Source organism: Cygnus olor, chromosome 1 (assembly GCF_009769625.2).
Source record: "Cygnus olor isolate bCygOlo1 chromosome 1, bCygOlo1.pri.v2, whole genome shotgun sequence".
NCBI lineage: Eukaryota > Metazoa > Chordata > Aves > Anseriformes > Anatidae > Cygnus > Cygnus olor.
In genome coordinates this window covers 63,975,783-63,988,609 of record NC_049169.1, presented here as the reverse complement: position 1 = coordinate 63,988,609, position 12,827 = coordinate 63,975,783, and the positions used below count along the sequence as shown (strand labels likewise).

General features: G+C 43.1%; 1 protein-coding gene across 1 annotated transcript in view; it reads right to left on the bottom strand.

Moving 5' to 3' along the window:
* Positions 1-3,616: 3,616 nt before the first annotated feature.
* DENND5B (DENN domain containing 5B) overlaps positions 3,617-12,827 on the bottom strand; it is a 106,720-nt gene continuing 97,509 nt past the window's right edge. Inside the window, exons 14-21 of the mRNA XM_040561769.1 lie at positions 12,619-12,740; positions 10,929-11,074; positions 9,045-9,163; positions 7,654-7,841; positions 5,917-5,999; positions 5,641-5,767; positions 4,676-4,850; positions 3,617-3,848 (exon numbers count right to left, since the gene is read on the bottom strand). Of these exons, the coding sequence (XP_040417703.1) occupies positions 3,665-3,848; positions 4,676-4,850; positions 5,641-5,767; positions 5,917-5,999; positions 7,654-7,841; positions 9,045-9,163; positions 10,929-11,074; positions 12,619-12,740 (1,144 nt within the window). The 3' untranslated portion in view covers positions 3,617-3,664. The remainder of the gene's footprint in view (positions 3,849-4,675; positions 4,851-5,640; positions 5,768-5,916; positions 6,000-7,653; positions 7,842-9,044; positions 9,164-10,928; positions 11,075-12,618; positions 12,741-12,827) is intronic.

Here is a 12,827-nt window from a genome sequence, read left to right as displayed (position 1 = left end):
GAAAATAATCCAGTTCTTATTCAGTTAGTAATAATGTAAAGACAAAATATACTTAATGGAGACATTTAAGGATCATTGGAAGCTATACAGGGCACATTTGTACATTTCAAGTGTAACACAAAATACTTCCCCAGAAGATGCGCACCTTCATTTGATTGAAAGAAGGAATTTTCTCAGATACACCTTCACACAACTATTCTAAAAAGACTGTTTTGAACAATGATATCTAATTACACATGCCAACTCAGAATAAACGTGAGTAGATTTTTCACTAAACAGAATCGCAATCGCTTCAGAGAATTATAAATACACGTTTTGTACACAGTGAGGCATTGGATTCTCTGACTCTTTCCAGTCACCATGCTGGACGTTAGTAGAACTGAACGAGGCAAACTCTGACATTTGCAAACAGGTACTGAGTAGGATTTTTTTTTCTTTTTAAGAGCAGATGCCAGGGAGCTTTGGTCTTTTCCCAGATTCCCTTTCTCAACCAATGAAGGTGCTTTAACACTGAAGTATAAACTGTGTTAGCTTAGATGGGTTTCTCGCCATTCTAGTGGGCAGAATGATTTCTGTAAACCTTACAGAAAAAGCCTCACCGTTTCCAATAAACAAAAGTAGTCTACGGAAAAAAAATCATACATGAAAGAATAAAAATTCACGACAAAGAACCGTACTCCCAAGGTTGTCAAATAACTAGTCTTCTAGGAACCAGAGGCACTCGGCTGTGCCCCTTTAGATGTATCTTGGGGTGCTTTATTGCCTACAAAGAAATATTAGACATACATCATTTTTTATCGTATTATTATTAATATGATGCGAAACCTGACAAAAAACAAACAAGTCAACACTTGCTAAAAAAGCTGATGTGAAATCGTGTCCAAGGTAAGTGCTAAACGCTCCTTAATGTAGTTTGAAACAGGGGAAGTCCCTGGTTTGAATTTTCAATTTTCTCAGGTTTTGACTCATTTTAACTTAAGAAAGACTTCATGTAGTTATTGCCCTCGTCAGTGTGCACTGTTTATTCATCCACGGATGACCTTTAGAGGTGCCCATGTTTCTACTTTATCCTGCTTGCACTTAACCCGTGTTGTGTTGGGTGAATGCTGTGACTGCTTAAGTCATAAATACTGTTTTGTGAACCATGCAGCAGTAAACTTTGAGAAGTATCCAGCTAAAAAACGCAGATGCTGCTGCTAAGAAATCCAAGGACTAAAGAGGCTGTTATTTCAGCAAAATGAAAGCCACTTAGGCTGGGCGTGAAAAAATCATGTACAGCAATTATTAGACATAAAATGCCTGAGTTGTAATAGAAATCAAAACATCACCCGAGCAGTCATTACCAAATAATGCTGCCACATGGCTTCTGGTGCTAAATGTATAATTTGTTGATAGAGTTAAGTAGCAGGGAAACATTTTCAATTGCTGCTTAAGGGTTATCATGCATCTTCTGCTGACTTTAAGCAGACGTGTCTGGCCACTCAGAAAACCTCAACACCCCACATTTCACCATTCTGGAAACGTAAGAGAGATGTCACACAGCCGTGGGCTCTGGGTACTAACTCATGACACCATTCACAGCCCTAATGTTAGTTACTCACCACCCACAGAAGTGTCACAGCAACGCTGCCTACAGTATTTGGGATGAGTTTAGTCAGTTTAAGGAAGTACAAGCACAGGAGGGAGGAACAGTTATTAAAAGCTGAAACTCCCGTTAAAGTCAACAATTCCCTGACTTCTTTAACATCTTAAAAATAAAATAAAATAAAATAAAATACCCACAAAACAAACAAACAAAAATCTACCATCACCCTTCTATAACATAAAACTCTCCCATCCATTGAAATGGAGTCACATGAAGAGTTTTCTTCTGGCCAGGAATATGATGTGAAACTTCAACACCAAAATGAGCGCTGCTCTAAGAACTGGACAGCAGAAGGACCACAGGAAAGTAGAGAAGCTTGACAGGGGTCAGGTGAGACAGCAAACCTGATTTTCATTCTCTTTCATTTTCCTTAGCTCTCTCTCCTCCCTCACTCCACCAGGTGCACACTATGCTGAGACCTGCCGCTGCTCGTCACTCCAAAGCCTCTCCTGACGCCACCTGAGAGCAAGGTGCCATGCACTTGCAGTGCCAGTCAGGGCTTTTCCCAAGCCACGGCTGACGGCTCTAGCTGTGAGACATCCACAGAAATCCACTGATGAAACGGCCAAGATCAAAGGGAATGAACATGTTAGAGCAGACACCTGTATTTAAACTAGCCTGCAAGAACTAAAAACAGATGAAGTTTACTATGCCCTCAGACACTTACAACTCCCATCTACGAGAAAGGAAAATACCCTCTGTATTAGCTGCATGGTAGCCACATGATAATTTTAATGTAATCCTGCTAAATTTTGAGCACAGAGGATTTCAGTTGCTCCCAGTTCCTCAAGACCCATAGCTATATAAACAGACTATATTACTGACACATTAACTGGAAAGAATGTAGGAGGATCCTCAAAATACCAGCTTTTTTCTCCTTTTGCTTCATTCCCTTTTTTGTACCTGGATAGTTAAAAAGAAAAATAAAACTCAAAGATCCTGTACTTCTAGGAACGCTCATTCTGCGGGATAAAGGAAGACTAGTGACCTGACAGCATTTCAAGACCAGCTGAGATAGTTCAGTAGCACAGCAACATCGGTGTTTGTGGCTCTACAGCAATGATTCTTCTCAAGTACAGCAAGAATTTGGTACAAGCCAAATTCCTCAAAATGATGGGGGGCGGGGGAGGGGGAAGTAATAAGTAATCCACAACACAAACAGGCAGGGGGTGAGGGGGAATCACCAGAACTGCTATAGACAGGTGAGGGACACAGTGAGCAAACCAAGCAAGCCATTGTTCCCCATCTCTGGCCACAGCAGCAGCATTCAAACAGGTCTCAGGCTCTGGGGCTCAGCAGCCCGCCTCTCCAGTGTTTAAGCATTTCAGCTCCTGTCTCCCCTTCTGGAGATCAGAAGTGACACAAAAGACCTTATGGGAAAAAAATAAAAAAGACGAGACAACTTCCGTGCATGGAAAGGGCTGGGGCTCTGAACAAAAACAAAAAACAAAGGGAGACCACGTACATGAGGGTAAACAGCGTACACGTACAACATTTCCAAGAGTGAGACGATCACAATGGCTACATAAGGATATTTGCTGTATTCATTTGCAATACCTGAAAAAAGCCCTGCTGAGTTTGCGCTGTATTTACACGTCGATTGGCTTCTTCCTTGCAAGCAAGTAGCGGCGTCCCTACCCACCTCGGTCCTTCCCTCCCCCAGCCCTTCCCCGGGGTTTGAGCTACTCACAGTCAGAACAAGAACATTCAGTCTAAGAAAATTTTCTTAGAGTAATATAATTTCTTAAAGAAGATAGCATATTTACACACATCTAAACACATGAAAATACTCTATTTTATACTAAATTTCTGTTTCAAATAAACTACAATACTGCATCTGAGCTCTCTGCAGCTTTAGAAGACAGTCCCGATGGGGCACAAACTGGGCTTCCCACTCCCGCTTCTTCCGGCAGCTTTGCCTTGCAGTGGTGCGCTACCGTCCCGTTCAAGTCCTGACAGGTCTCCAATTGCGGTTTGCTTGCTCGGGAAAGGAATAATGAAGTTCTCAGCAAAGCCATGCTAAACATCCACTCCTTTAATGAGAGATCCTTCCAGGACGATGTTGAAATCCTGCAATGTCTGTAGGACTCGGATAAGGGAGTTGACAGTCATGCGGTCCCGTAGGAGAGCGTTCTCCTCGTACATCCTCGTGATGGGCGGGCACTCTGCCAGTAAGGGGATCCACTGAGGCAGCAAGTGGTCCCTGCGAAGTGGGTGAAAGGAGTTAGTGTAGCACGAAGTACAACAGATCTCAAACTGAAATTCTTCTCCAAGAACACAACCCAGAACACGTAGTCTCTCTGGGGTGATGCATGTTGTTGGCACATAAAAGCTTCCTGCATAACAAAAACCCTCGACTTTATTAGTAAAATATAAGCACCTGTCTGTACTGTAGGAATGCAAATAGAAAGATACATGGAAAACTGGACAACTGGCTTTGAAAGAATTCAGTAACATTTTCAGATCAGGAAAAGGAAAAATAAAACTCAGAAAAAAAAAAAAAAAAAACAGATGCTTTTCCAGTTGGTTCTCAGTGTATCCAGGTATTTATTTCCAGCTCCCCCCTAAAATAAACTGAGTCCCCCTCCTCTCCACAAGTGCAAGACAGGAAGCATCCTGGGTGGAAAGAAAGATTCATCTAGAATAGCTTTGTTAAAATTATAATAGACACCCCCTTTTCGTAGGCAAAGTGATTCAATGAGGATTTAGAAATGTGCCAACTCTCGTAAAGAAACTCTGCGTTCCCAAAGTCTGCACTTCATCAAAAATACAGCTTCAAGACAGATTTCGTACATATGACTGTCAAGCTAACAGCTATTAAAAATCTAAAAACATTCTTAGAGGTTTAGACACTACCCATGTATTATTAGTGTTTCTTTGCTGCAATTTTTTGTCTACTATTAAAGCCGCCTAAAATAGGCAGTGGATATAGAAGGTATGAGACGTCTTAAAATGGAAAAATAAGGTTGGTAGTAACAGTGTGAAATGTCTAGCACAAGAGAACGCATGTAATGAAGAGCAGGTAGGTACCTCGTCCCCAGGCAAACCAGAATTTGGAATTTGCCATCCTTTCCGATGTTCCTTGGAGCTGTATTGATGGCATTCACATAATGGCAGAAGGTTTTGCATGAAGATCTCTGCAGCAAAAGGGCCTCCTCGTTGTCTCCGATCTGGTCACTGGTTTCAAAATAGGCAACGGCTTTCTCTGTAGAGGGGAGAAAAGTCAGGACCTGGTGAGCAGAAGTACTTCATTGCAACTGAGAATTACAAAAGGGAGTCCTTAAACAAGCCAGGAAGAGATATCACACATTTTGTATGTAGATTCCTCGCTCTGAAGACAATAGGTAGGTGATGATCTCCCCCTCTGCTACAGGGCCTGGTCATCAGACAGGCTGATGTACAATGCACATACCTAACATCAAGGAGCCCCACCGGAGTGTCTGTCAATGGCATCATTGTAGTGATACCATCAGCTTTCATTTTTCACATTTTCTGAGTAAGTACTTAGACTTAAGGCTAAGAATCTCAACTTGTGAACTTGTTTTAAGGGAAGAAGTAAGCCTTAAATTACTGCAACACAGGCCTACAAATAAGCATCACCAGAAGAGCAGTGCAGCGATTAGGATAGTCCTCAAACAACTAGAAACCTAAACCTTTCACTCCCTGCCCTTTACCTACTTTCCTCCCAGCATCAACTACCACTCTACCCCAACCTCCAGCCTACATCCTTTCCAGGCAGGAAAACAGTTGTTTGAACATTCATCTATAAATACATGACTAGAATTTGAAATGCTCTTAAATTTCTGCACAGATTCTACTTTATGTGGAGTTCTGTATTTCTCACCTTCCATCCTGTTTCTCACTCATTTTAAGCAACCTGGAGCAGGTGAAAGGCAGGAAAAAATGTCACCCTAGTTGAAAAGAATCCCAGGCCTGTGCATAAGTAGCCATTTTACCCTCAACTCCTTTGGCCTCCAATTCACACACCAGCTTACCTATGAAATCCCAGATGAAGACATTCTTATGAAAAATGCGAGCCGATTTGAACCCATGGTGGAAGACCTGCTCCAGTGCTGCGACCAGACCATTCTCCCCACACAACAGAATGGTAAGGCTCCCTCTCTGTGGGAAAGAGACTCTGTAAGAACACCTTGTCTTGTTCGTGTGCCCCTAGGCTTCAAATCTAAAGGTTAACAGTCTCCACTACCCAATTTCTGTTTATAAACATGTTGACATGCATTGCAAACACCAGGCAGGTAAGTAGGAAGTACCTCTTTCTCTGGCTTGTGAAAATGTTTCACGATATTGTTCACGGCTTCTCCAATTCCCTCTTGGATCTGCCCTGCATTAGGCTCTGTGAAATGGTAGAAAGCAAACTAGCTGAAGATACCAACTTTAAAACATTCATCAAATTATCACAATGGCATAGCTTGAACTACAGGAATTATTCTGTATCTTTAACAGGGAAGAGTTCAGGGAGTCATTTCTCTTGAGTAAACCTGAGCCTTAATTATAAGCAACTGACGAGCAATCCTGGAATAGTCAAATAAATTGCCCTACTTAAAAATGCACAACCCAAGGAGCTGGCTTGATAAATATTTTCTCTGAGTTAATCACATCTTGCTCATCACAGAGTACAGCCACCCTCTGGTGAAGAGACATGGGTTGAAAGATTGTAGACAAGTCGTTTGACTCGCTTCTGTGCAACTCAGAAAACCCTGCACCCATGAATTCCTTACTTGCACCCAGAATGTATTTTTGAGCCACAAGTCTCTGTTCTAGGCCCATGTCTAGTCATTGTAACACTGTCAGGAAACAGAGGCAGAGGATATTCCTTACTGATGCTTCCAAAAGTCAGTCATCTTCAGTGTTAAAATGTATGCCCTGTTCCTGCTCTGAATCTGTTTAGCTATACGCTTCTGCTGCTGAAGCATGCTATGCTTCTACCTGCTACCATTTCATCTTCCTATACAGGTACATACAAGAAAGTTATCTAGTCCCTCATTCATTTTCTGATTAAAACAGACTGAACTTTTAAAACCTCATTTTAAGCAGATATTTTCCAGACTTTAATCATTTATATTATTCTTCTATTAGTCCTTTCTAGTTTTTCATATATATATATATATATATATATATATATATATATAGCCATGAACTTGTCCTACGATTGTTATTTTGAAAGCATGGAGTAACTCAGAATCATTTTAACATGTGATGACCTCCAGTCTTTGGCAGGTCTAAACCAGAGTCTTCTGTAGCTCAAAACATAAATTGATTTTTGGGCCCTAGTGTTCTCAGACCCAAGGAAATGCTCTGCAAGTAGCTCTGGTGCCCACTCCTTCAGCTAATACGGACTCATATACGTAAAGAGCTGCAGGGGTCCCATGACGATTTTAAATTGCCGCCTTACTCTTGGAGGCTAATGTTTCCTTGCTTGACATTTCAACAGTCATGTCCTCTAATTTTACCAGAGTTAGACAGACTTATGAATGCGATCCACTCTGTGCTCACCTGTATGCAGTAGAGGAGAATGCCTCACATGGCCCTTACAGCCCTGTGCCCTGTTGTAGCCAGGTGCCTTTACTCACAACAGCTAATGTGAGGGACATGAAGCTGATGACCCCATGGCTCCCTCTGGAGATGGACTGCTCCAGAAAGCAGTTCTCAGCACCCACATCAGGCTCTGAACTGCCCTCCTGAGATGCCTGTCTACTTGCCGACTGCAGGGAGGGCCAGGAAGCTGAGCAGCATCAGCTACTGTAAATTCTGCTGCTGTCTCCTCCCCCATCCTGTATCTCCATGCTCCAACGACAGAGGTTATTCTCTCTCAACTGTCAAATGGGGACATTGAAAGAGGCAACATTCGTCATCACAGAGCGAGCTGCAGACACAGGAACAGGGGCAGGAAAAACTCATAAGCTTGTGGCTGTTCCTCTATTCACAGAAGCTTTATTTCTGCCTCTGCCCTCTTCTCTAGAGACCGCAGGACGAAGGAAAGGACTTACTGGTGTTCTTTCCTGTGAGAGAAGTGATGCTCAGCCGTCGAGCTGTGGTAGGAGACTTCTGCTGGGGCGGGGTACGGCACTGCTTTCCCAGCTCTTCGTCAGATGTTGAGGACACCAGCTCTCCAATAAGTATTCGCTCCAAGCTGCCGTCGTCAACTCCCTTTCCCAGCCATCGCCCGCAGGGAAACCTGCCAGGCACCCAGCACAAGCACAGGTCAGCCACACAGGTAGCCTAGTTTTATCTCAAAGCTAGAGTTAGCACCCGTAAACACTGCTAACAGGCAGGAAATAGCAGCAAAAAGTCTTCCCAAAGTAGAGTTCAGCAGGCAGTCTCCCCTGCACCACAGCTCAAAAGACCAAAGCAGAAAACTACACTCACCTTTATCCTTAAGGAAAAGGAAATATGCAAAGCTAGTATGAAAGCACAGAACAGAAAGCGCTATACGCTTATTTAACTGGCCACATGTAGATTTCTGCGGGGTTATTTTTCAGTTGCAACCACAACTGATACTCAGCCTTTAAAAATATTATGATGATCAACAATTAAATCCTCACAGAGTTTCCATCCAACTGAAGCTGTGACTTTTCCTCATACCCAAACCCCAGCTGCTGTTCCCATACTTTTGACCCCATCTCAGTCCTAATAAACTTCATGCACCTGTCCATACTACCAGATTTTGTACCCATGTCCACCCACTTCTCTCCATACTCTGTGCCCAACCCTGAGCTGTGGAGCTCACCTATCTGAGTCATAATTTTCAAAGTCCACAGTCAGGAAAAGAATTAAGCCTGTTTTGTCAGATGTTTTGTGAAAACAAGGATGAGTTAGGAGATTTTTTCTACACAGGAATGTATATACTCAACGGATTAAGAAATCATTGTAACTTTTTATTTCATTGTCATTGAAGTTTCTGTACATTTGTCATATGACTTGAGACATTCAAATGCTTTATAAACAAAACAAAACAAAACAACAACAAGAAAAGCAAAAAACCAAAGATCTGCCCTAATCTGTCATTCCAGCTCATGGGGTTCAAAGACTTCACTTGTGCACAATTTTACCACGCTACTTTGAATGAAGAGATTTAATTATTAGACATAAACATATGAATCACTTCAAAAGCATCCACACTGTCTGTCCTGTCTTAGAGAGATGTAAAGAAAAACCTACATTCAAGCCTCATTTAATATTTATCAGATTTTTTGGCTTAATCTAGAGCTTCTGAAATGAGAGATCCGGGGGTAGGAAGACCAACCCAACCCTATCTGGTACCCAAATCAGCCCACACTACTCCGTCGTAGTTTTGCCTAACTGAGAAGATGAATACCTTGCTTTTTCGAGATTAATCAGTATACATTTCAGACAAAGACAATTAAAACTTGTTGCTTACTTGTATGTGTGTCCTGTTATTTCATTTCTGACCATGACACAATCAACCAGCCACTTGGCTAGTAGCCCTGAGTTGTCATGACCAATCTGAACAGTTGTCAGCTTTCCTAAATTCTGGCACTGAAACAAATAACAGTTTTAAATTAATTTAAAACAAAACAAAACAACAACAAAACAGGCACCCCCCACCCTCCATATGGTCTCAAATGTATGTTTTTATTCAATTTCCTTTGATTTATATAGCGAGTATTTTCAACCAAACATGAGAAATGTTTTGAAAAGCAGAATAATTGTTGTTTCAGAGTAAGATGGGAGAAAAGAAATATCTTGAAATAAAAATCATTAAAAGCTTATGAAGAGACTATGTTCTTTGTTGTGAGAACTCACTCTGAATAATTCTGAGAAGTGTTAATTAGAAATTTCTGAGCTATGGTGATAAAAAGATGTGCCTTTGTAGAAGAAATAGACCTTCAGAGCAAACAGCCTCTCAAAATTGCATTTTGAGCACACTGACCTTTGCTTCAGTGGAACCACTCCACACTATGAAGTAGCCCCTAGATCCTTTATTATTTTCAAAAATCAACTTGCTCATTGCTGAGCAAGACAAAAATCACTCGCATGAGATGCTTAAGATCACAAAGAAACAGAACAAGGAAAACAAGAGACTGTGAATTCCAGTGCAATATGTAATTGTAGGTGGGGCTGGCAGAAACATCTATTAATGTCACCTAAGCACTTCCCTTACAAGACCTTGGTTTTCATTGCTTCTGCCAAACAAGCAGCTTGGGCTGACATTTTCCATAGTGGGTGGCTACCCAAGTCCATATTTTAGGAAAACTTCAGTCAGAAGAGTATTCCAGAACTGTATTACTATAGTCCTGAGAAATGTCCGCTGTTTTGCTTGTTAGAAGCCTGGAGAGCTTTTCTACAAAATATTGATGTCTGAATGTGAGGCATGCACCAAATTAGGAAAATAGCTTGTCTGCCAAAATTCACTTATATTTGGGCAAAGGGCTATTTATTTTTATTTTTTTTTAAACACACAATTGTTGCTTAAGGTGAGTCTGCATATGCTTAATGGGTGCAACTTCAATTTTAGTGTTATTCCTACGTAATCACTCCTTAGTGGATATGGTACAGCCTGGAACTACAGGAGCCTGATGGGGCTTTCCTTACAGCCACCAGCTGCTTTGGGGTGGCACCAAGCCAACTTAAAATTGATGGGCAGGAAGGCAGAGGGAAGCACTGGGGAGTCAAACACCAAGAGAAAACCACAGTAAGCACAGAGAAATGTGCCCAATGGGGATGGGAGCTCTACAGTTTGCTGGTGGTAGCACCTGAAGCTGGGAAGTTGAAGAGCACAGGGGTTAGACTGGCTGGTTGGAAGGAATGCAGCAATGTCAGACAACGAGTGGGAGGAGAGGAAATGTGGGACTGGCCGGAGCCGAAACTGTCTGAAAGGCACCAGGGTGGTGTTAAGTGGGAAGACAGTTTGAAAGAAGGTTAAAAAAAAAAAAAAAAAAAAAAAAAAAAAGGGGAAATGAGTAGTCAGAAGTGAGCCCAGAAAAGGAAAATTAGGATTGATGTTAAGCAGATTTGGAAGGGAATGAGATGTAGCAATAGATTAACGGTGAGAAGAGGAGCCCTGGCTCTGGGCTGGGACAGTGACAGCAGTGAAGCCTGTGGTTAAAAGTGGTACATGCGTGAGGGAAACTTTCATTGAGCACTGGGTGGGCAGGCAGCACTGTTTTCCCGATTTTGAATTTATAACTACCTTGAAAACCTGACATACTGTGTTCTCAAGAGAATAAATCCTTACCAAGTTTTTTTTTTGGGGGGAGTATGTTTCAAATTGGCATGTAAAATGGAATGAGTGTGCACTCACCTCAAATGTCATTTCTAGGAGGTTTTTAGGAATCTGCATTACGCCTGTGTCTCCCAGCTCTCCCGAAACACAAATCCACGGGTTTGATGTGGTTATTGCATTGCTTAGTTTTTTGATGGGGATTATCACTGACCTATAAGGGATCACTGAGAACGGGGAGGGAGGAAAAATAAGTTAGTTGTGACTTCTTTTTCCCCTCAAAGTACGCAATTTCTGGGGTAAACCACGCTGCTCCCTCGAAGGCATGTTCTGGCTCCAGGTGTCAGCAGCACGGTGGGGGGTACCCCCTCACTGCTCCCCACAGAAGGCGAGCCAAGAGGGTCACGGCAGCCCCCAGGCAGGAAAATCTGCCCCGCAGCGCCGCTCGGGGGCGGTTTCCCCCGGCATTAATTCATTGCTGGAGGCGATCTGCGAGGGCAGCCTTCGGCAGCGGCTCCCGAAACCTCCCTGCCTCCGCCGGGAGGTGCCCGAGGGCAGAGCCCGGCCTGGCGGCGGGACATGGCGGTGCCGCGCGGTGGTGCTGCAGGCCCGCTCAGCCTCCCTCAGCGCCCGGCCGGCCCCGGCAGGCCTGGGGGTACAGAGTGGGGTTAGGGGGAGCCCCAAGTGCTGACGGCATGGTCGACATCTCAGATCTCTGTGAACATCCCCCCATCATTATTACTACTACTACTATTATGTTGTTCTTAATCCTGCGCCACCCATACATACTTCAGACACCCACCCCATTTGTGTATGGCTCGGATATTCCATGCTAACGCTACAAGGCTCTCTTTCCTTAAGTTTCCCAAGCCGCCTTTTTGGCTGTATAAGCCAAGCCAGCCTTTTCACTTTGAGTGTGCAAAATGATGATATCACACTCAAAAACCCAAAGCAAAACACCACCCTACATTCCTAGCGCTTGTCCTAGCTGCCAGGCTGAATGCCCTGGAGAAGCAAGGTAATCAAGGATGAGTAAATCCCTTTGCACTGTGCTACTTTTGGGGGGGATTTATTTCTTTAACAGGAGAAAAAGTAGAACGAGTGAACGAGAAAGCCATGTAAAACTCGGTTCACTTCACGCTAAATGAAAGCTAAAGGCTGCTAAGGTGAATCCAAATAATCAGGTCATCCCATGGGGGCCTGCTTTTCTTGGCATTGCTCAGTGCTAGAGAGAGAAAGATTCATTTTCAGATTTTGATCCAATCTCTGCTCTCATTCTTACAGGAAGGGAAGGGAGGGGGAATCTTTGGGCATTTAAGGAAAGAGAGGAAGAAATATAAAATATAGAGCAGAGCACAAAGTGCATTGCATTTCATCCTCTGAGACCTCCATCATTTTCTCAGTCTGCAGAGAGGAGGTTGGGGGTGTACATTTAGTGAATGCCAGAAAGAAGCATTAGGATGGAGAGGACTTGCCTGGGAGGGAAGATGAAAGAGACTATACAACTCAGAGAGGAAAACCGAGTGCTGCAGCACTGTTTGCTGATTACTCTCCTTTGTGCAGTGCTCTTATCCTGAACACTCCCCCCACAACCTTGCTCTCCAGCTGGTTTCCCACAGCAACATCCAGCACCGATGTGCTGGGCAACAACAGACAAGGTATAGATGAGGACTCAGCTACTCAGACACTGACAACAGCAACATCCCCCCTCACAAATCCTGACAGCAATAAATTTTTATTCAGAGGGAAAAAAATTGATTCTCCAACTCACCGATTGTGGTGAAGACGCTTGTGAAGCAGAAGTAATCCACAGCGTTCAGTGAGAGAAGGTGATACAGAAACTGTTCCCGTTCTTCTTCACAGCGCAGGAAAGCATAACGCTTGTAAAGTTTCCTAGTAGAAACAAACACATTGCTGTCTTGTCGAAAAAGCACCAAATTTGTCGATGTTCAAGGGATGTGTGAAAAGTGAGATTCCCCA